The sequence below is a fragment of the Petromyzon marinus genome, chromosome 60, assembly GCF_048934315.1.
Source record: "Petromyzon marinus isolate PM22_M1 ecotype Great Lakes invasive population chromosome 60, UKy_Petmar_22M1.pri1.0, whole genome shotgun sequence".
Lineage (NCBI taxonomy): Eukaryota > Metazoa > Chordata > Hyperoartia > Petromyzontiformes > Petromyzontidae > Petromyzon > Petromyzon marinus.
Window position 1 is genome coordinate 9102777 of NC_133726.1, and position 23577 is coordinate 9126353.

At 51.5% G+C, this 23577-nt stretch overlaps 1 protein-coding gene across 1 annotated transcript in view; it reads left to right on the plus strand.

Moving 5' to 3' along the window:
* Window positions 1–21607, plus strand: part of GINM1 (glycosylated integral membrane protein 1) — a 38372-nt gene extending 16765 nt beyond the window's left edge. The window contains exons 5-8 of the mRNA XM_032976560.2: window positions 3804–3963; window positions 6434–6567; window positions 7589–7767; window positions 10979–21607. Coding sequence (XP_032832451.1) covers window positions 3804–3963; window positions 6434–6567; window positions 7589–7767; window positions 10979–11063 — 558 coding nt within the window. The 3' untranslated portion in view covers window positions 11064–21607. The remainder of the gene's footprint in view (window positions 1–3803; window positions 3964–6433; window positions 6568–7588; window positions 7768–10978) is intronic.
* Window positions 21608–23577: the final 1970 nt, after the last annotated feature.

Genomic DNA, 23577 nt, shown 5'->3' on the forward strand with positions numbered 1-23577 from the left:
CCTCGCTTTTTACGCGGGTTTACGTGACGCGATTTGTTTAAATGGCGCGTTAGGTTAATTTACGCTTGTTTTTTTTTTTGTTATGCGCCCACTATCATCGAAGCGACGGGCTCCAGCACCGTGGTGCTGCGGTGTCACAGAATGCGCTTCGAGCTCATCGTTAGTCGGGGCAGCAAAGTTGAGTGGCGACGCCGCCTAAGGTGCAGCAGCAGTACGACAACCACCACAAGCGCGGACAGCAGCACCAGTCAGCATCTCCTTCTCGCGCGCCATTCGCAAGATCTTGTCCGCATGGTCTTTGTCTTGTGCACGCATCTTGCTTGACGTGTTTAAAAAGCTGTTAGTTTTACTTATTTTTTTTTTAAATAGGTTGTTACTTTTTTTAATACATGTATGGTAGTGTATTGTAAATATAATGTTACCGTAATCGGTGAAATGCGTAGACGTACGAGTGAGGTACTATAGCTCTCCCTAACCCCAACCATTTCCTTGATTTATTATGGGGAAAATTACGTTTTATTTCGCGCGTTTTTGAGTTGCGCGCCGTTTTTCAAGAACACAACCTCCCGCGTAAAACGAGAGGTGGTCGTAGAACTGGGTACACCGCGGAGAGTTGATCGGCAGCTCACGGGTGGTGGGGTAAAGTGTGGGTGCATCTGGCCAGCATTGGAGGAGTAGGGATTTGTATTCGTTGGGTCTTTCGGTAGTAGAGATTTTATTATGAGAAGCTATCTGGAACTTACGTGGAGGGTCCTTCAGCCAGCGGTGACCGCAGCCAGCGACTGCAGGGATCCACCATCGCCTACTCTCCTCCCGTTTTATATTCGCACCTCTGGGTGTGTGGCAACGGCTGCTGTCGAGATTGTGACTCGATTGCGTTCACGTGCAGCAGGCGGTTTATGCGGTGAATAGCCCAACCAACAATATATATCCGTTGTAATTTATGTGAATGCCTTAATCCCCCCCCCTCTCTCTGGTCTTTGTTTGGCACGTTTTGTTTACGTGACAAATCTTACTCATTGTTGTCGTCGTAGTTGTCATAGTTGTCGTCGTTGTCATAGTTGTCGTCTTAGTTGTAGTTGTGGTCATTGTTATAGTTGTCATTGTTGTAGTTGTCATTGTTGTAGTTGTCATAGTTGTCGTCTTTGTTGTAGTCGTCATTGTTGTAGTTGTCATAATTGTCGTCTTTGTTGTTGTCGTCGTAGTTGTCATCATTGTTATAGTTGTCGTAGTTGTTATTGTTGTCTTAGTTGTCATTGTTGTAGTTGTCATTGTTGTAGTTGTCATTGTTGTCGTAGTTGTTGTCTTAGTTGTTGTCATAGTTGTCGTCTTAGTTGTAGTTGTCATTGTTGTAGTTGTCGCATTGTTGTCGTCTTAGTTGTCGTCTTAGTTGTTGTAGTTGTAATTGTCGTTGTAGTTGTTGTCATAGTTGTCGTCTTAGTTGTTGTCATTGTTGTAGTTGTCATCTCAGTAGTTGTTGTCTTAGTTGTAGTTGTCATCATTGTTGTCATAGTTGTCGTCTTAGTTGTTGTAGATGTAATTGTCGTCATTGTTGTAGTTGTCGTAGTTGTCTTAGTTGTAGTTGTCGTAGTTGTTATAGTTGTCGTCTTAGTTGTAGTTGTCATTGTTGTAGTTGTCGTCATTGTTGTCATAGTTGTCGTCTTAGTTGTTGTTGTCGTCGTAGTTGTCATCATTGTTATAGTTGTCGTAGTTGTCATTGTTGTCGTAGTTGTTGTCTTAGTTGTAGTTGGCGTAGTTGTCATAGTTGTTGTCTTAGTTGTAGTTGTCATTGTTGTAGTTGTCATAGTTGTCATCTTAGTTGTTTTCGTCGTTGTCATTGTCATGCTTGTCGTAGTTGTCGTCATAGTTGTAGTCATTGTTGTAGTTGTCGTCTTAGTTGTTGTCGTCGTTGTCGTCTTTGTTGTTGCTGTCTTCGTCGTCGTTGTCATCGTTGTTTTTGTCATCATTGTTGTCGTTGTCGTCGCCATGCTTGTAGTTGTAGTTGTCGTAGTTGTCATTGTTGTCATCGCTGTTGTTGGTGCGGGACCCCGGTGAGTTGGTTCCATGCACTGAGCTCTCTCTTGCACGTTACCTGCCCCAGGCGCGCTCTTGTAGGCACACACACACACGGGCACGCACGCGCACACACACGCGCACACACACACGAGCACACACACACGCACACACGGCCGCCTGAACAGGCACGGAACAATCTTGCGGATACGCTGAAAATGTGCCGCCAGTCTCGACTTACCCTTTTGTGAATGCTTACACGTGCAACGTTTGCAACCGATGCAGCTGGAGAAACATTCCGTCTGAAGCGGCAGCGTGCACCACTTATCTGTGTGTTCGGCTGCGTGTGATTATGCGTGTCGCCCTGGCTGGCTGTCTCGTAAACGTTTGGCATTCTATAAACGTGCACTGCTTGAGTCGTGTATTATTAACGTGTGTGTGTGTACAAGGTGTCACTGCGTTTTTTTGCGACGCATGTCACTTGACACCCTTGTAATCGACGAGATAATCCATCTCAAGGGAGTATTATTATCCAAGTGAAATATTTGATGAAAAAACAAACGCTTGGCCCTTGATCAGCATTTTATTCTAGTTTATTTCTAAAGTGTCTTGAGATGCAATTGCATTTAGATGCTGTGTACATACAAAGACAAATCCCTCGTATAGCCTTAAGAGACTGTTGGGTCAAGTGCTGTTAGCGAGCACCTATGAAGGCCGGCACGGCGCACCAGGGGGTGGGTGGCCAGCACCACGCTCAGCTTCCTTTGTCTCCCGAGTGGCGATGTTTACACACTGCCCTAGGTACTCATTTGAGGATGAGTCGACCTAGGGGAAGCCCAGGCCCGGTTCAAATAATCGTCTCTTGTGTTGGCCGTGAGCGGGAATCGAACTTGGGTCGCCGGGTTTGTAGCGCAGTGCGCTAACTGCTACACGACCGCTCTCCTGCGTGTGCGTGTGTGTGTATACATACACGTATACACTGACATTGCTGCTGTTAGCAAGCTGTGCCTACACCTCAGCAATCAGTTGCGCAACAATTTGCCCTCAATCACTGCTCGACCCGGGCTCTTAAGTGTTCTGATACTTGCATCGTCTTTGTGCTGTTCGCCTTTTGGCGTTGTTCTCTGGTCTGACACTGGTGGTAGTGAGACTAGGTCATAAAGAAGGCTTCTGTCTCTCGTGTGTAGGCCAATCCGTTTCAAAGACAATGCATCAAATGTTGTTATTATCAGAGCGTGTTTGTTTGCATGTTTTTCCACACGTATGTGTGGTTAATGCAGACTTTATGCCTTGCAAAAGGTATCTATTGGGTGTGTGAACATTTTAACACCTGTTTTATTGCCAAAAACGGTAAAACCCATTAAAATTTTTCATCTTTCTCCAAACCGACAAAAAGGTCTCATTAATACAACTTATTCACAGCCTGCCGCTGCTCTGTCACACGTCTGAGCGAGTAATCGCGAAATGAGGAAATTAAACCGCGCATTCAGGGTTGTGACGACCGACCAACCTCCTTCACGAGTGCAACACGACGTGGGTTACGAATGAAATCCGTCGCTACAGATCGCCAAGCAGGCTCGGTACTCAAAAGCGGAGTCCAATTCCGTTGCGCGACTGCGTCCAACCGGATGCAGAGAGAGACGTCCCTACACCTGCAACTCGGGTTGCATGCAACCAAGTTGGTCAGAGGGTGGTAGGCTCGACTCGATGGATGGGATCGTGATGCGAGGGTTTCTAAGTTGAGGTTCCCGCCAACGATGGGTGTCTCTCCCTCCCCCCGCGTCGCCCAGGTGACCCAGGCGTTGGTGCCGATGCTGGAGGTGACGTTTGGAATGTCGCAGAACGAAGTGCGGCGCGCCACGTGGAGCGTGCCCATGGAGGAGAGCATGCTGTACAGCATGCCACGTGACGCGGACACCTACGGCACACTGCCCAACACGCCCGGGAAAGGTGTGTGCGAGTATGTGGCGTGCGTGCATGTTTGGTGTGCGTGCAAACCCACGGCACCTGGGTCTATCCCGTAACCTCCTGTCGGCGAGCCTTCGACACTTCACGTGGCCTCAAAGTATGTGTGTGTATGTATGGAGAACTTCTTTCTCACTGTACGTAGCGAAACGTGCTAATCAGAGGTGCGGGGGAAGGACAACAAACTAAAGTGCACCTGAGTTAAACACGTAGGCTTTCACGACCAGTATTATCCATAAGAGGTTTTTGGGTTAAAAGTGCAGCACCTGGCCTGGCACAAGCGCAATGGTGTCTTGAGGCTGGGTGTCAGAATCAGTGTCTTGAGACCAGGTGATAGGATCAGTGTCTTCCGAGACCAGGTGATAGGAGCAGTGTCTTGAGATTGGGCGATAGAATCAGTGTCTTGAGACCAGTTGTCAGGATTAGTGTCTTCCGAGACCAGGTGTCAGGATCAGTGTCTTGAGACAGAGTTTCAGGATCAGTGTCTTTGAATTCTGCTCCAGACCGCTGGTCTCTCTGTATTTAAACATACAACGTAACATTTTCACATCACCATAAATAGTCAACGGTTTAAACCGGTGACATTTCTAATTTTATGCAGTATCGCTCTTACCAGACCACTGAAAGAAAATGTTGACTGCAGTACGAATCTCACAAGGTTGATGCAAAATCCTGGATTATCTGTAATGGCAGCAGCATACGAAGGCAGGTGATGTGTATTAAGATTTATTAGATGATTTGTGCACTACCATAGCCATTTGCACGTTAGCAAGATTCACGGCTGATTAACATAAACACACAATCTGCTGCATTACATTATTTAAACATCAAGCACCTCACCATGTTTCTATGCTACGGAGGATTTTCAAAAAAGGCATAAACATCTTTTCATTCAATGGAGTGGTAACTCTACGGGTGTTTTAACGAAGATTTAATTTGCCTTTAAGCGGTGTGTTGATGATTTAAATGACATGTCTGAGATCAAACGGTAAGTTTCCTGAGCATTAGGGTGGCATGTTAATAGAAGAGTGTGGGTGCTGCAAATTTATCTCAAACATTTCGAACACAATTAATGTGCATGCATGCACACTGCAGGTTGTACTTTGAGCAAATGCTGAAATATGGACTCCTTGAGCCAAGTCTCAAGACACTGAGCCTCGAACCCGGTCTGAAGACGCTGATCCCGACACCCGGTCTCAAAATGCTGATCCCCTGACACCCGATCTCAAGACACCGACCCTGACACCGGTCTCAAGACACCGAACCTGACATCTGGTCTCAAGACACCGATTCTGACACCCGTCTCAAGACACCGATCCTGAGACCCGGTCTCAAGATACCGATCCTGACACCCGGTCTCAAGACACCGATTTTGACATCCGGTCTCAAGACACCGAACCTGACATCCGGTCTCAAGACACCGAACCTGACATCCGGTCTCAAGACACCGATTCTGACACCAGGTCAAGACACCGATCCTGAGACCCGGTCTCAAGACACCGATCCTGACATCCGGTCTCAAGACACCGAACCTGACATCCGGTCTTAAGACACCGATTCTGACACCCGGTCTCAAGACACCGATCTTGACATCCGGTCTCAAGGTTCTTCTGAAGGAGGGTCTCCCCACACTCTGCAGGTCATGGGGGTTATTTGGCCATACTTCACCGCGCTGATCCTGCTTCATGTGATTTGCGGGAGGCTTGATCTGGTTTAGATATGTTGATGATTTGCTGATGTTGCATTTAGGTGGATAGGAAAAAATGTGGTGCACGGTATGAAAGGAGGCAAAATGAATAAGACTAGACCGCAATAAGACTTGACGGCAATGAAACTCATTTTCTTCTTTGGGGAAAAAAAGTAACAACCCGTGTCTTCCTTGAACAATACACTTGGGGTTTCAATTGGCTCTCATCGTCACCATTCTAGCCGCGATGAATCCCCATGGCCATCGGTGTCGCTCACCAATTCCACAGTGCAAGAGTCCGTCCAGCACTTGGACACAAGCGGAGTTGTACGCGCGTGCTGTCCTCCCCTAACACGCGTTCCTCTGTCTCTCATTCTTCCGTAATTAAGATTCTGCTTTTTTTCGTTACGCACATGGTGCCGATTGCCGGACTTGGTACAGCCGATGGAGAGGTTTTCCGGCGATGGCCGGATTACGTGTACGCATGTACATACGTTGAACTTCCGCACCGTACGTAGCCAAATCACGTGCTAATCGGAGGTGCGCGCCGGTTTTGCCGGATTGGCCCTCGGGATCGCTGGATAAATATCGGAAGCCGGGATAAATGGCGCGCTGGAAAATCGGCGACGGTCTACTGTGGCTCCATCGGAATCCGTGACAATTTGGCGGAACTCGTCTGCGCGTGTGCTGGGCGACATCAAGTTGTAACTCGCGGCCCACCCTGGGCTGAAACGTAACGGAGAACTCCCCCCAACCCCGCGCGCGCAGAGCTGCCCGCGGGACCCCTGCAGACGACCAGCCACTACCCGATGGGTCAAGCGGAGACCACTCTGGAGGAAGCAGCCGCTCCGGGGAAGCTCCCCGAGACGCCTCTGCGCGCCGAGCCCCCTTCCTCGTACAAGGTGAGAGAGGGGAGGGGGGGGCGGGGGGGCGGGAAGGGAATGAGCAGCGTAAGCAGTCCACTCCGTAAATGATTTTTTTTGGGCTTAGATCGCGAAAATAGCTATGTGGTCGTTAAACCCACCACCCTTCCGTCACAGCCAGTTAGTAAGGTTTGTCACTTAAACAAAACGTGCCAATTCGTTACTAGTTCAGCACACCGGTAGCGTGTTGGAGAGTAAACCCACAACGTTTACCTTTCGAGTACGACACACACCGGTGTGCTGAACTCGTAACGAATTGGCATGTTTTGTTTCCGTGACAAACCTTACTAATTGGCTGTATCGGGTGATGGTGGGTGTAACAGCACTTTATATTTACGCGATCTAACCAAAAAAACCTCTTATTATGCATTATTATCGATAACATGGAAAATCTTGGTCGCGAACTGACGCAGTCCACTACCAGTTTCGGGCGCCCGTCCTCAGTGCAGTTCGTACGTTCTCTATCGCTCTCTCCCCCCGCTTACTACTCAGGCTTCCTGTGGGTACTCCCTGGTTTCCTCTCATAGCTATCAAAATCGCGTACAATAAAACTGGTATTGGCCCAAGCCTACCAAATGCTGAAATATTTCCTGCAAATTGCTAAATTGGCGTCACGCACGGCAGCAGCATCACCTTTCTGCTTCGTGAACTTGGCATTACCCTCCTGAAATAGTCTTGAGATTCGGTGAGGCTTTGATGTGCCAGCGAGTTGAGTTGCTGTGCCAGGATATGTGTGTGTGGTTGTATACATATAGTTGTGTCTGTGTAGTGTTGTGGGGAGCAGTACTGTAGTGGTGAGTTCGATGCTCGCTCACGACCAGATATTTTAAGCCGTCCTGGGCCTCCCTTATGTCAACTGGGCGTGGTGCTGTCGTGTGCTGTGCCGGCCTTCATAAGCACTGTCCCAACAGTCTGTTAAGGGTCTAAGGGGGGGGGAATCTTTATCTTTGTGTGTGTGCGCGTGCGTGCGTGCGCGTGTGTGCGTGTGCGTGCGTATCAGCTGGTGTGCCAGCGGGCCGAGATGCTGCGCCAGGAGGTGTGCCGCCTGTGGAGGAGCCTGTGGCAGCAGGCCCTGCCGCTGGTGTGCGGCGCGGCGCTGCTCGTGGTGGTGGGGGCGCTGGGCGGCACCGTCATCGTGCTCGGCCTCCGCGTGCTGTGCCCGCACGCGCACGACAGCAAGTACGCACGCACGGGGAACACGTGTACGCGCACGCCCAGAGAGGGGAGCGCACGCGCGTGTACAAGCACACATACATAGTGATGTACACATAGCGACGTGTACTACACGCACATACGACACTCGGCCACTTGTACGACACACAGCAATGTGTGCGCGCACACACATGCTATGCTCACGCACATACGTGCTGCGTGCACCCGTGGTGACGTACACACAGTGACGCGCTGAGTAACTTGTCGCCACAGTTCCTTTGTATGACGGTTGATGTAAATGCAGAGCAACGACTACAATTTTACATTTAGGTGGTCAAGCCAGACTACCGCGTCAGGAGCAGCAGAGTAGTGTATCATCGCCGCAATGTCTCCTCTGTATTTGAGGATCTGGCATTGCATCGTTATACGTTGTACGGTCTGTTCTGGTTGCCCACAGTCGCGCACACTACTGGAGAGTTTTTAATTTTCCATCTGTGCACCAGGTATCCGCATCTGCCATGGTTTGTGCGGATGTGGTTTATGGTGGACCGTGAGCTTCGTGGAAGAGCAAACCCAGGGACCTTCTGCGTTGGGTCTTTCGCAAGGTGTTTGGGTTTGAACTCGCATCGTTGAATTTGAAGCGTCGTGGGTCCAAAAGGGCTTTGCTGCGTGACTTCCAGCGATGACGAGGGACGTTGTTGAGGTCCCGATGATTGAGAAGGGGCGACTGTTTTCCTCGATTCGCGGGGCTTCCCGGTGGGTTGCAGCGTCGTGGCCGTTGGGTGGGGGGGAGATTTGGTGACAGCACGGGCAGCCCCAGGGTGTTGGGGTCGACTTGAGGGTTCCAAGTGATACACCGCATTCCAGTGTTCAGTTGGACATCATCAAGGCGAGTGCGACGACCTCTGGTCCATGCTTGTGCATAGTATTCAGCTGCAGAGTACACAAGCACCATCATTTATTCCCCCTAGCACTGAGAGTGCTGATGCTCCTCCAGCTTGTGCTCGCCAGTTTCTGGGCCAGGTTGGCCCTTGTTTTGGTCTTGGTGGCTACCTTTTTCAGGTGGTCATTGAAGGTTAGCGTAGGGTTCAGCTTCACTCCGGGATAGGTCGGAGTGGGGTCGTGTCGCACAGTGTTGCCGCAGAAGGTCACTTTCAGAGTGTGCTTGGCCCTCTTATTATCAAGATGAAATGCAATGGCTGTTGTTTTGTGGGGATTTGGCTTGAGCCTCCATTTCCAGAAATATTTCCCCCCATTGTTCAGAGTGGAGTCGATGTTGTTGAAAGTGGCTGCTTGCATTGCCAGGGCAAGATCATCTGCATATAATAGATTGCGTGACCCGGCTGGCCAGGCAGCTTTGGCCAGGTTCAATCCTGGCCATGGTTTTTATAGAATCACGGGGATTTCGATGCCGATGTGGGTTATGGTGGGCCTACGTTGACCTTTGTGGAAGCTTGGGAGTATTTAGCGGGATGCGTGAAGCGTGCTCCAACTTTGATCTTTGTAAAAGACGCTGAGGGTCCGGGTTGCAGTCGTGTTGCCTGTGTGCAGAGTGGAAAGTTGCTCGCCGCTTGGGATCGATAGCCGGGTGCGGATCTTCGGCGGACATTCAGTCGGCGAGGCTTTCGCCGCCCGCCTGACCTACTGCATAGCCCCACCTAGTGCGGTGGCTGTTAGAGTCACCAACGTATAGGGCAGGGATTGGTGCACATGGTGAGCGCTGGCTGTAGCCATTTTTAATTAGGGGCTTTGTACACGTTGGTGATGTGCAGCTCCCCTTGTCTTGATGCTGGTGGTGTAGGTGGCTTCTTTGTCAGTTGGCGGGAAGGCGTAGAACTCTGCGATGGTGTTATTCGCGTGTCTATGGCCAAGCCATGCTTTGGGTGGTAGTGGCTCGTCGTCAGGTTGTTATCCGTGGGTGTGGTATCGATTGGCACATACGAGGCATCCAAGACATGGGTTTCTTGGAGCGTCAGGACACAGATGTTACGTGGGTGTTCATTACGTTGACGAGACACTCGCACTTCTCCCGTGAGAGTCCCTCAATATTCAGTTGAAAAATGGCCGTTGGCGTGGCTTAGTGTTGTTGCTTTGGAGACCGGGAGATCGATGGTCCATGTTGATGGTGGTGGTGATGGCGGTGATGGTGGTAGTGGGTGTGTGTGACCGGCTCCAGTTTAACAGCAGAGGTCTCACTCCGAATCAGTCGAGCGGCAATTTATTTTCATCGGTTGCGTAACGCTGTGTGGAAGCTACCTGGTCTGTCGCTCCGCACTAAGCTTCAGGTCTTCTCGGCCACGGTCATTCCCTCCCTTCTCTATGCTTGCAAAACGTTGACCCCCTTAATGGAACATCTTCGCCGGTTAGAAACATTTAGGCTAGCCTGCCTACGATCCATCCTGGGTTTAACCAGGCTGGATTGTGTGAGGAGCTCACAAATCCTTGAAAGATCTGGGCAAGGTCCCATCGGTGAGCTCCTCCGGCAGGCAAGGCTGCGTTGACTGGGTCATGTAGCCCGCATGCCCAGCCACCGCATGCCGAAACAGCTTTTGTTCGGCCGGATCGAGGGGGCTAAACGGGCGTGGCAGGGGCTAGAGAAGAGATGGAGTGACGTGGTACAGGAGGACGTGGAGCTGAGTGGACTTGCCGATGGCTGTTACCAGCGGTGTCAAGATCGGCCTCTGTGGAGGAGGCTCGTGAAGGACGCTACTGGGCAGTTGGAGGCAGTCGCCCTCCAACAACAACGGAGGGTGGAGGAGCGACACTCACAACAACGAGCGGAGCACCGGGTGGCTAAAGCACAGCAGGTTGGCACAGTAGGGAGCACAGGTGGTGCATCAGCCAGCCATCTCAGTCAGTCGACCCGTGGCACCTGGGTCTGCCCCGTGACCTTCTGCCAGCGGGCGTTCGACACTTCACGTGGCCTCAAGGTGCACATGGCCTGGCACAAGCGTCGTGGTGACGTCACCGCCACTTAGTGGCGAATGGCGGTTGTTGTGTTGTTGCTCTGGAGACCGGGAGATCGATGGTCGATGTTTGGTCGCCGCATTGATGGCATTTGTCGTGATTTCTCACTTAACAGAGTGGGACCGTGATACATACGCACAGAGTGACATGTATCGATTTGCACAAACCCACACGCACGGAGTGACACAGAGGTGCGTATGTCTCCAGCGGGCCCCCCCCCCCCCCTGCATCGTCACGCCTGTGTGTCTCCGCGTGTCTCCACGTGTCCCAGGTTCGACTCGAAGGCGTTTTACGTGGACAACCTCCAGATGGACTTCCAGCCGCTCATCGTCGACAAGAAAGGGACACCGTGCTAGGAAGATGGGGGGGAGCGCACTTTAACCCCCGAGCCGATTTCAGTGAAACCTCCCCACCCCCACCACCCCCTTGTTACTTACGCGGCCATAAGCCGCCAGCTGTTCCTCCCCACCCCCATCATTGCGCGCGAGTTCTCCTTGCCCCTCCCGGCTGTCTGTCTCTTCTGTCTCTCTCTCGGTTTTTCTTTGAGAGCCACGCTCCTCGTCGAGAGTTGAAGTGACGATGCTGGCTCGCTGTGTATCGGAACGGTTGTGCTGTGTAACAAGAGTGATAACGATATTGACGATAATGTTTTGTCTCCTTACGTTGGACATTGAGTTCATAGACTATGAATCCATTAGGAATTCCTGGGGGTTGTGCTCTTGATGCCTGAGGCTCGTAGAGCCAGATTAAGGCACGTTTAGGGTTCATTGTTCATTACTGGGATGCAGTCTTGGGCTAGCTTTTAGAATGGATTATTAGGGCACCATGCTAATACCTGAGGCTCATAGAGACGCACTAAGGTACTCCTTGGATTGTTAGGCATCACTGATTATTCCTAAGGCTCACATGGCCAGTTTTAGGATCCATTGTTAACCACTGAAATTCACAGAGCCAGGCTTGAGGACCTTTAGGGTTCTTAGAATAAAGCATTCATACTTAATACTCACCGAGATAGAATAATGCACTTTAAAAGATTCTTCTGGATCATTGGTAATTGCTGATATCCACACTCACAAATGAGGACACAACGTAGGCACACGTAGGGGTGGTTCTTTTGCACGCTTATTCCTGAGGCTCGACGGAGCCAGACGAAGGCATCCATCACCCAGAGGGTTCAAATCGGAGGAGTTCCCCTCTGTGAAGTTTTTTTCATTTCTTCAGCCAACGCCGGTGGCTGTCGCTTGCCACACCGGGGGGCGCGCGCCGCGGTCAGATTGTGCGACCTGGGGGTTTCCATTTGGCGTTGCCGCTGCGATCGAAATAAGATTGATGGCCGTTTTGGCAGGCGTTCCACCACCCCGTGGAGAGGAAATCTCCCCAAAACGCGCGGCCAATCTCGTTCACGTCTCGCTAGCTAAACTGGTCGTTGTTGGTGGGGACGGCTGAGGGCCGGCTTGGGATTGCCAGGGGTTGTTGCAGTCGTCGCGAGGGCCGCAACGACGGCGGGTGGGGGGGGGTGGCAGTAGATGGCAGCACAGCAATGGGTGCGGTCCACAGAATCAGGTCTGGCCCACTGCCTCGATTCAGTGTTGCTCCCCTCGCGGAGCCTTTGAAGGGTCTCCCACCTCGTGCGTGTTGCTGGGTTTTTCCGGCTGCTCCGGGGCTTTCCTCCCAAATGAAGCCAGAAACTATTCATCGTACAGCTGGCCAAACATACCAGATTCACAGGACCCTCCCCGCTAAATGATTCTTGAGATGCTGTGAGATTTGGTTTCCTGGGTAAAGAAACTGGCATTATCCTTATTATAAAAATCTGCTTATTGTGAATATCAAATTACCGGCCCCCGTGATTGCTTGTCATGAGCCTGGTCGGACCATCTTAACCCAACACGGCCGTCATCCCAGCAGCACGCAGCCACTCCCGCACCGCACGACGCAGACTCGGCACCGGCTCCCTCACGGTGCACACGGCACGTTGAGAGTCACCGTCGCATTAGGTGCCACGGTGGCTATGAGATGTTAACCACCTCGCCTGGTTTACAGGAGGTCGTGGGTTCGATCCCGACCCATGATGCCTGCTGCTGTATATTTAGAGTTTGTGGTGTCTCTCTTCCCCGTGAGTCGCGTGGATTTTTGTCCGGGTCCTTCGGCTTTTCCCTCATTTAGAATCAACGTCACGCGTTCAGAGTATTTCTTTGGGATAAATTTCCACGCGATAAGCCACTTTGTTGAGCTATCATTTGTGATTACCAGGTCGCTTCTGAAAAATAAGCTATATAGCTCAGTGGGGCCTTACCTGGTAAAACAAAAATAGTTTTAGTGTAGGGCGCCAGCGTTCCGGTGCCGCCGTGCCGGTCTGTGTCTCACAGCAACAAGGGACCTGGGTTGGAATCCTGACCTCTCTCTGTGGCGTTTGTATGTTCTCTCTCCCCCTATTGTTCTGCGTGGATTTCCCCCGGGTTCTCCAGTTTCTTCCCATAGCCAAAATAATCATACAAGGACATTGCTGTTGGCCAAAAGCAGTCGCATGCCGAAACGTTACCTGCACATTGCTCAATTGGGATGGTGCAGTGACATTGCCCCTGACGGCGAACGCATGGCAAGGACTCTGCTGGAAAAGAGTTAAGGCTGGCTGAGGCTCTCATGAACTATTTAAAAACTTAACTATTTTTTTTCAAGGTAAGGCCCAAGTATAGCCAAATACTCCAAACACACGACGTTGATTCTTAATGTGGAGGGAATAAACCGGAGTACCCGGAAAAAAATTCATGCCTCCACGGGGAGGGAGAACACGCAAACTTCAAATATACAGCAGGCGTCAGGGTCGGGATCGAACCCACGGCCTCCTGTATACTTGGCGAGGTAGTTAACATCTCCTAGCCACCGTGGATGAGCAAGCGTCGCAATATAATGATTTGACCGCACAGCCGAGGTGAGCGTGCAGCGTGGGTGAATGTGCCATCTACAACAAAAACCACAGGGCCTTGTTCTTGGGCCGAGTCCCCTGAGTGACTCATGGCCGGGAGTCTCCCATCAGAAGTCCCCGTGACCCGGCGAATCGTGCCGCGTGCATCGGCGTGACCCTTCGTGGCCGTTGAGGCTGCGATCGCTGCGGTTACAGAGGTGGGCAGTGATTTTGTTGTGATCTGGACCTCCCCCCCCACCCCCCCCCGTTGCTCTCGCCCCCCGTGCAGTCGTTGCTATGGATCTTTCTTTCATGTTTGTTTCGATGGTACGTAAACGCGCGCACGTGAAATCCGATTGCTTTTTTGTGTTTGATGGAAAGGAACCACTCGTTGCACATGCTTGTACGCACACGTGTACACGCACACACGTCACACGTGTACACGCGCTCACGTATACACGCACACGTGTACACGCGCACACGTGTACACGCGCACACGTGTACACGCGCACACACGTGTACACGCACACACACGTGTACACGCACACACACGTGTACACGCACACACACGTATACATGCGCACAGGCGGTGCTGATGTTTACACACCACACCAGGCTCGGTTGGACTTACGGGAGGCCCAGGACCGATTCGAATGTTTGCCGCTGTGGTTTTTTTTAATTTGTGGTCCTGAGCGGGCATCGACCGCGAGGTTTTCCACGTTCGTGGGCGCTCTCGCGCTAGCCGCTGCGCAACGCACACGCACGTTCACACGTTTACACGTGCGCGTGGTAATAATTATAATTCACAACCCTTTTGTTAGTTCACTCCTGCTTGTAGGCGTCCTCCGACACCCCATTGGCAATCATGGGGGGTTGACCATATTTCACCACGCTGGTCCGTTCGGGTTTAGTTTAGATCACTTGCGCTGTCACGTGGCACATTTACGCACGTCCACAAGTGTACATGTGGGCAGATGCATTCTTATTCGCAAGTGTGTACATGTATAATTATATATACACACAAATTAGTAAACAGATTCCCCAATTAGCCTTTTGATGCACAAGTGTGCCCACAGACAGTATATACACACACAAAACCACGCCCGGCCGCCTTTGTCTCCCCAGTGGCGATGTTTACACCGCACCAATGTACTGATTTGAGGCCGATTCGACCTTGGGGAGGCCCAGGACCGGTTCATATACTCACCACTGTTATTGATCTAAGCAGGAATCGAACTCTGGTCGCCAGCTTTGTAGCGCAGCGTGCTAACCACTACGCCACCGCCCCCCACACGTATGCGTGTGTAAACACACATACACACACATACACAAGCACGCACACGTATGTAGTTACACAACACACAAGCACGCACACTCTCCTCGGGAGCTAAGATAGGCACAGAGACCCTTGGCCCTGTGTGTCTTGTTTTTTTTTGTTCACCAGAATCACAGCGGTTTGTTTTAATCACTGAAATGTAATTGTTGTTCCATCATCCGTTCACCCAAATTGGGCTTCCAGATGAAATTTGTCCCAGTCGTGGCTGTTTCACAAACGCAAGCCTTGGGCCAGTTTGTGATAACCACACTGCTTTCATCATCATCACCACCATCATCATCCACGATCTTATCTGTTGTTGTATGAGGCGCCTGCCCCCACACAAGCATTCGCCGCAGTCTTCACGACGCAACGACCCCCGTCGTTCTGCATCGCTGACGATGCGAGCGGATCGTATCGCTACTCATCGAGGGTGGGGGGCACGTGGTGGTGGGGCTTAGGGCAGGGCACTGCTGCCACCTCTGGGCTGCCACTGTTGTTGTGTTCGTCTCGCAGAGGCTACCGCGGCCCAGGAGATGTTTTTGTTTAGTGGTGGTGGGGGGGGGTTACAGACCACGCGTCCGTGGTTTTGTGTGGCCCGCGTTTGTCACCGGGCGGGTGCGTGGGGTGGTTCGCCACGCTACTGGAGGCGGGTTTCTCTCTTTGTTTTTGTGTTGAACATGAGCCGGACCATGATATTACAACGGTTTAAGGTTCGCGCGTAATTTTTCTCAACAACCTAAAACAACAACAAAAGTCCCGTCTACTTCTCTTGCCTAGGTGGTGTCTGTGAAAACAAACGGCTGCGGTTTGTTGGGAATTAAACAAAATAACAATCTTAAGTGTTACGCCAAACTTCCAAAAGCCGGGAGGGGGGGGGGCTCGTGACGCCACGGAGTTGCGAGGCTCGCGCGTTGAGGCGTCGCCCGGATGAAGATTGACGAGGAGTTGTCGGTGCAACGAGTCGCGTGGTCGTCATTGTGGGACAGCCCGTGCCCAGCAGGGCAGTGCGTGGGCCTTGATGAGGCGGTGGTTGCGTCTCTCTCATCCATGGTTGCCCTTAGTCCGTCGTCGTCGTTATTATAACCATCGTTATCATCACCACCATCGTTATCATTACCGCCGCCATCGTTATCACCATTATCACCATCGTTATTGTTATCGTTATTGTTATCACCATCGTTACCATCATCGCCATCGTTGCCATCATCGTTACCATCATCGTTACCACCATCGTTACCACCATCATCGCCACCACCGTTACCATCATCACCGTCCACGTCCCAAGGCAGCCGTCACCGCCGGCCCCGAATGTCCCTCCCCGCGTCTCGCTCCTCGCCCCACGTCGCTTCACCCCCACGGGGACTCCTCCGCGCCCTCCCGCTCCTCCACACGCGAGGCGAGGGGCGATGCTGCAGCTGGGCGAGGCGAGGTGGTGGCGGACGCCACTCGGGAGCCGGCACTGCTGAGTAGAACGGAGTGGGGTGGGGTGGGTCTCCACATCTCTCTCAAATGTCTCCATATGTTAATGGGTGTCGTCAGGCGCTTGTATTCGTGTATGTTGAACTTCTTTCGCGCCGTACGTTGCCGACCGTGCTAATCGGAGATGCGGGGGGGGGGGAAGACAACACGCTCCTAGATCTCGCCATGTCTTCTACTTTTACTCCCGAAATTCTGACATTTCTTTCTGCCATTTTATTTTCTCAGCTCTTTCATCCCCACGCGCACACATCGATTGCTTCACGCTCCGTGCAACTCTCGTCCAATGTGCTGCTCTCTGTCAATCCCGCGGACTTTTCCTTCACCGCCCTCCGATCGTTTGTGCGCGCGCCCTGGGAAGACGACGAGCCCCGTGCAGTGGCCGAACGCCGTCACCTTGCAACTGGAACAAACTTTGCATGCAGCGCGTCATCGCAACTCGCGGTCTTCGCGAATTGATTGTTAGCCCTCCCTTAACGCCCCCCCCTCCGCTTTGAGGGCGGGCACGTTGCAAATGTGAACATTGTGGCCATTTGTCATCGTGCCGAGCGGCGGTCGCGTGGTTGGGAGGCCAAGTCGCCGCCCTCGGAAGAGCGTTCGTGCCGATCATGGCGACCATTTCGCCAATCGGATTTGAACCTCGATTTGAAGCTTTTGTGACTGCAGGAATTCATACTCTCTGGTTCTCTCGGTAATGTCACAAAGTGATTTGAACACGATCCCATTTTCACCAAGTGACTTTACCGAGAGAACCAGAGAGTACGAATTTGAACCGTTCGCCAACAACAACAAACTCGCCACGCACTTTACTCGATGACAGCCATGAAAAGGCGGGGGGGGGGGGACGAATGATGAGTGACGATTCGGACAATGGGCCTTCCTAGCAGAGAGGGGTACTTTGCCCAACGCGTCAGGGTTGCTGCTTCGTAGTAATCGCACAGCAACAACTGGGATCAAGCGATCGATTTGCACACGGTCCCATTTTGTTCGGCTGCCGCACCGGGAGATGAAACGTCCAACGCTGTTCGTACGTTTTGATCGTTCTGATTCGCCCGAGAGGTTTACCCACCCCACCCATCCGCACGTTGTGATTGGCAGCTGCCCATGCGCCGTTGGCACAGCTGTCGCGTCGCTGGACGAGAACAAGACCGGCCCGCAACGTCGGAAACCAAACTCCAATGGTCAATGACTGCAGCTGACCCGATTGTGTGTTTTTAAGGGGGGTTGTGTCGCCCATCTTCGGCAACTAGGTCCGACGTTTCACCCCCCCCCCCCCGCTTGTTTTCCCGGATGTCCACGTGGAGTGAGACTTCGGGAATGTTGCTGAAACAGTGGAAGTGCACCGGGGTGCTACGCGGCACAACCACGAAAGGCCTGCGGCGTAGTCCTGATGCTGTTCTAGTTGCATACCTGTCAACCCCTTATCCGTGAGTTTGACACGTAGTCGGCTTTCGCGACCAATATTATTCATAATAAAGGTTTTCGGGTGAGATCGTGTTAGTATAAATGTGTCGTAACCCTCAACCACCCGACACAGCCAGTAAAGTTTGTTATGTAAACAGCGCGCCAATCAGTTTACTAATTCAGCCCACCGGCGCGCTGGAGAGCAAATCCACAACATTTACAACTCAGACCTGATTGGTCACCCCGTGCCCTTACAAATCTCAACGTTCATCCTGCAAAGTCCCATCACAAGGGAGAAACACAAATAGACAAAACATTACTAATTTTTTTTCCCCGTATTGAAACGGATGTACGCCGTATGGACCTATAAACTAAATTTCCACGTTAAAGAATACGGGGTAAGCCGTATGGGTTGACAAGTATGTATAGCATGTGTATAAATGATCCATCTTATGCCGAGTCAATAGATTTGGAGCCCTGGCGAACTGGGTCTTGGCCGCGCCCCAACTTTGAGCCAGTGCCTTCGAGGGGATTCCTGAGGGTTCGAGTCCTGTGTCTGGGTGTCTCTGTAAACTCGACGGAGCCCGTGACTGTGGCAATCCAAATGATAAATACAACACAAGTTCACAACAGGCCAAGCAGCCGATTATTCCACTTAACACTGCAAGGTAGGAGGAGGCATCGACTCGTCAGGGTTGAGACATTTGGAGAGGGCCTTCAGAGATTATCAGCTGTGATGATGCGTGTTCCCATTTCAGTCGCCTAACCAAAATCTCTGGACATCACGCATCACCGAATCGTCGCCTGTAACTTGTGTTGTGCCGTTGTTTTGAGCGAGTAGGTTTATGGGGGGGGGGGGGGGGGTTATTCGTTTGATTTTGACACCGAGAAGAAACGAAACGGCGGCATTGACGATTGTGACGACCCCTTGAGTCGCGGCTCCCTGACGGGTGGTCACACGCGGTGATGAAATCTCTCGCAGCAAATCGCTGCGGAGGGGGGGGGGGGTCTCATTTGTCTCGCCCGCTCAACTGGTTGCAGAGGCGCGCCCCCCATTCGTGGGAGCGACTCGGTTGCATGCAACCGGTCGCTTGGGTGTGAACCAGGATTGGAGCGTCTCGAAGACAAGATTTGCATGTTGTATAATTTAAGTAAACAATTCTTTAGCAGGTGATCGTAAAGCGAATCCGTATGACTCGGGTTTATTTTTATTTGGCGTTTTGTTTCGTAACGTAATTTAAAATTTGCCTTGCGGGAGTCGGATGTTCCACGCGTTGAGGTTGTGTATTTGTTGTTGTTTTTGGTTTATCAATAATGATTGCACTGGGGGGGAGGGGGTGAGGGGGGCCGGGGTCACGTGATGAGGAATTACGTCCCCTTGTGCAACTTCGATAGATGTCAGCAGCAGCTCGCGTCGTGAATGATGATGATTATGCCACAGTCACAGACACTGCGATCCCTGGGAGTTGGTTTAACACGGCGTAGGCTTGCGCGGACAATGTTCATGACAGCTGTGATTTTGGGGTGTTAAACCCGCCACCACCGGACAACAGCCACTTTAGTAAGGTTTGTCACGCAAACAACGTGCCAATTCGTTACTCGTTCAGCACACCCGGCGTGTTGGAGAGTAAACCCGCAACATTTACAATTTTAGTACGACGTTTCGGCACAATCGCCCGATGAAGCTGGGTGGTGTAATTACCAGAGAAACGTTGTGCTCAAATTGTAATTGCCAGAGAAACGTTGTGCTCAAATTGTAATTGCCAGAGAAACGTTGTGCTCAAATTGCAAATGTTGTGGGTTAACGCTCCCAAACACATTGGCGAGTGCTGAACTAATTGGCACGTTTTGTTTACGTGGCAAACCTTACCGATTGGCTGTGTCGGGTGGTGGTGGGTTAACAACACATTCATATTTACGCGATAAAACCCAAAGTAACTTTTATTATAAATATCTGGAAGGTAAAGTCACGTAGAAGGGAAACAATAAAAATATAAAACAATAAAATTATCACGACGTTTCGACTGCAACACAAGCAATCATCATCAGGTGTGAAAAACCACAGCAAAAAAAATATTGAGAATGTAATTTTTTATATTTGTATTATTTTATTGTTTCCCTTCTACGTGACTTTACCAAAAGAACCAAGAATATGAATCCCTGCAGTCACGAAAGCTTTAAATCAAAAAATATCTGGAAGCTCAACCAAGACACAGGTTGGAACTGGAAGCCCCTCCCCACCGTCAGTCGCTCCCACAACAGACCCCGCCCACTCACGCAGACCCCGCCCACTCCCTCACAGACCCCGCCCCCCCCACTGGAGGTGTGGAGCCTCGGGGTGGCGCTGTGCTGCAATAGAAACGGACTGCCACGGAATCGCTGATCGTGCAAAATGTTCAGCCAATGAAAAGCATGGGGCGTGTAGCACGACGGTATCCCAACCTAATTGGATTTCTAGATCCACGGATCGATTGGCAAAGGCATCGACGCGTCGATTTTAACCCACATCGCGATCAACTTTTAAGCATGGCTTGCCGGTTCGACGGAGCGAGAACCGATACTCGTGGAACCTCGATTCACGGTCCACGAGAAGAATTTTACGGGCAAGGACCACGCCCCCGTCGGGAGTCACCACGCCCACACGCCCACCCCTCACGCCCACCCTCCCACGCCCACTCCCCTTGCATGGCCAACATCTCGGCTGTTTGCGTGGTGGTATCGTCCGACCGTGGTGGTATCGTCCGACCGTGGTGTTTTCTGACCGTGTTGTTTTGCTCCCGAGCGCATCGCTGTCAACCCCTTCTTGTCAGTGCCCTTCCTTGTTGCAAACCAACTCAGCCCTTAATGTCGGTCACCCCGTGGCCCTTATTAATCTCAACGTTCATCCTGCAAAGTCCCATCACAAGGGAGAGAAACACAAATAGAAACTAGTGTTTTGCCCGTATTGAAACGTCTGTAACGCCGTATGGACCTGAAAATTCCCTGTTCAAGAATACGGGGCAAACCGAATGGGTTGTCAGCTATGCTGCTATACACCACGACTATACACGACAAACCTGTCAACCCCTTATCAGTGCCCTACCTTATTACAGACCAATTCAGACCTTACTGGTCATCCCGTGGCCCTTATTGATCTCAACGCTCATCTTACAATGTCCCATCACAAGGAGAGAAACACACATAGACAGTTTTTGTGGCTGTATTGAAACGGCTGCACGCCGTAGGGATCTGAAAACTCAATTTCCCTGTGCAAGAATACGGGCTCAACCGCATGGGTTGACAGGTTCGCTGATAAGACACGCGCTGTCAAATCCGGTCCAGAGTGTTGCTTTTGTTGAACCAGGTATGAATAGCATGTGTACAAAATATCAATCTTATGCCGAGTCAACAGATTTGGAGCCCTGGCGAACTGGGTCTTGGCCGCGTCCCAACTTTGAGCCAAGCGGCTTCGAGGGGATTCCTGAGGGTTCGAGTCCTGGGTCTGGGTGTCTCTTGCAACTTCGACGGAGCCCGTGGGTTGTGGCAACCGTCCGAATGAATGCCAGGCACGCGAAGGACGACGTGGCAGGGAGTTTCCACGGTGGCCGTGTCGTCTTCACTCTTCCGACTTCCGTGAACCGGTCCCCCCTCGCCCTTCAAATGTATTCGTGGAAAACGCGCACACACACGCACAAATAACAACCGACGCATCGATATTTACACAGCACCCGGTTCTTTAATCATCATTATCCCGAAACTGTGTTTGACACAAAGATGTTTTCCTTTGCGACGTATTAAAATGTATACCTGTGTTATTATAGATGTCCGTGGTGTCGGTGGGTGATGTGTTTTGGGTGGAGAACGGAGGTCTTGTAGAAATTGTAAAAAAATTCCCTAGGCTACCGCTCCGTTTTCGAACGTCGCTTAGTTTAAATGGGGGGGGGGGGGGGGGGGTTCAGTTGCTTTAGATAAATAATGGCTCCCTCCTGGAGATGTGAAGGCGCGTGGTTAGCATTAGCGCGAGTGAGTTGGGGGGGGGGGTGGTGGTCAGCGCTACGCTGCGCTACGAACCTGGCTACCCGAGTTCAATTCCCGCTCACGGCCAACCCCGCTGACGATTATCTGAACCGGTCCTGGGCCTCCCCTAGATCGACTCGGCCTCAAATGAGTACCTAGTGCGGTGTGTAGTAAACATCGCCACTGGGGAGACAAAGGCGGTCGGGCGTGGTGTTGGCCACCCACCCCCTCGTGTACCGTTCCGGCCTTCATAAGTGCTCGCTAACAGCACTTGCCCCTACAGTCAAGGCTATACGAGGGGTCTTTGTGTGGGTTTGTGTGCGTGCACACGAGACAAATGGTGCATCATTTGTTCACAACACGCGCACACACAAGATCACACGTGTGGACAATGTGTATACACGCATTACGTTTATACATTTAACACGTGTGAGACACAGCTGCCTGGCGCGCCATCCATCAATCGCCATTCCGACCTCAAATCAGTTTTCTTGATTGGCGTGACCAACAAACGCCTGGCCACGGTCCACTGTGTACAAAACACAGGTGGGTTACGTTTGAGTTTAACGTCGTTAGTCTCAGCCAAAGTGAAACAAACAAACGCGACTCGGCGCGACAAATCTCGCGACCCGTCGAGGCTAACGAGGCATCGACTTCAGTTTGTTTTTTGTTCAATTAAAAAAACACACCACTAACGACTCCCGCCTAGCCAACGACCTGAACGAGTTCTACTGTAGATTTGAAAGACAATTGGACTGTCCTGAACCACCCCTTCCAACCCAAGAGGCCCCATCCCCCACCAATACTACAGAGACGACTATCTCCTTTCAGGAGGGAGAAGTTAATAGACTTTTCAAGAGGCAGAATCCACGCAAAGCAGCCGGGCCGGACTCTGTCTCTCCAGCCACCCTCAGGCACTGCGCTGACCAGCTGTCTCCGGTGTTCACCAACATCTTTAACACCTCCCTGGAGACATGCCATATACCAGCCTGTCTCAAGTCCTCCACCATCATCCCTGTGCCCAAAAAGCTAAGGCCAACAGGACTAAATGATTACAGACCGGTCGCCCTTACATCTGTGGTAATGAAGTATTTTGAGCGCCTGGTCCTGGCACACCTCAAAGCCATCACAGACCCTCTCCTGGACCCCCTTCAGTTTGCCTACAGAGCCAATAGGTCTGTGGACGATGCAGTTAACATGGCCCTCCACTTCACCCTACAGCATCTGGACGCCGCAGCATCCTACGCCAGGATCCTGTTTGTGGACTTCAGCTCTGCCTTCAACACCATCATCCCTGCCCTGCTTCAGGACAAGCTCTTCCAGCTGAACGTGCCATACACCACCTGTAAATGGATCACAGACTTCCTGTCTGACAGGAAGCAGTGCGTTAAGCTGGGAACACAAGTCTCTGACTCCAGGTCCATCAGCACCGGAACTCCTCAGGGCTGCGTCCTTTCCCCTCTGCTCTTCTCCCTGTATACCAACAGCTGCACCTCCAATCATCTGTCCGTCAAACTATTGACGTTTGTGGATGACACCACCCTCATTGGGCTGATCTCTGGTGGGGATGAGTCTGACTATAGGTGGGAAGCTGACAATCTGGTGACCTGGTGTAGCCAGAACAACTTAGAGCTAAATGCTCTAAAGACAGTTGAGATGGTTGTGGACTTCAGGAAGAATACAGCACCACTCACCCCCATCACCCTGTTAGACTCCCCAGTCAAAATTGTAGAGTCCTTCCGCTTCCTGGGCACTATTCTCTCCCGGGACC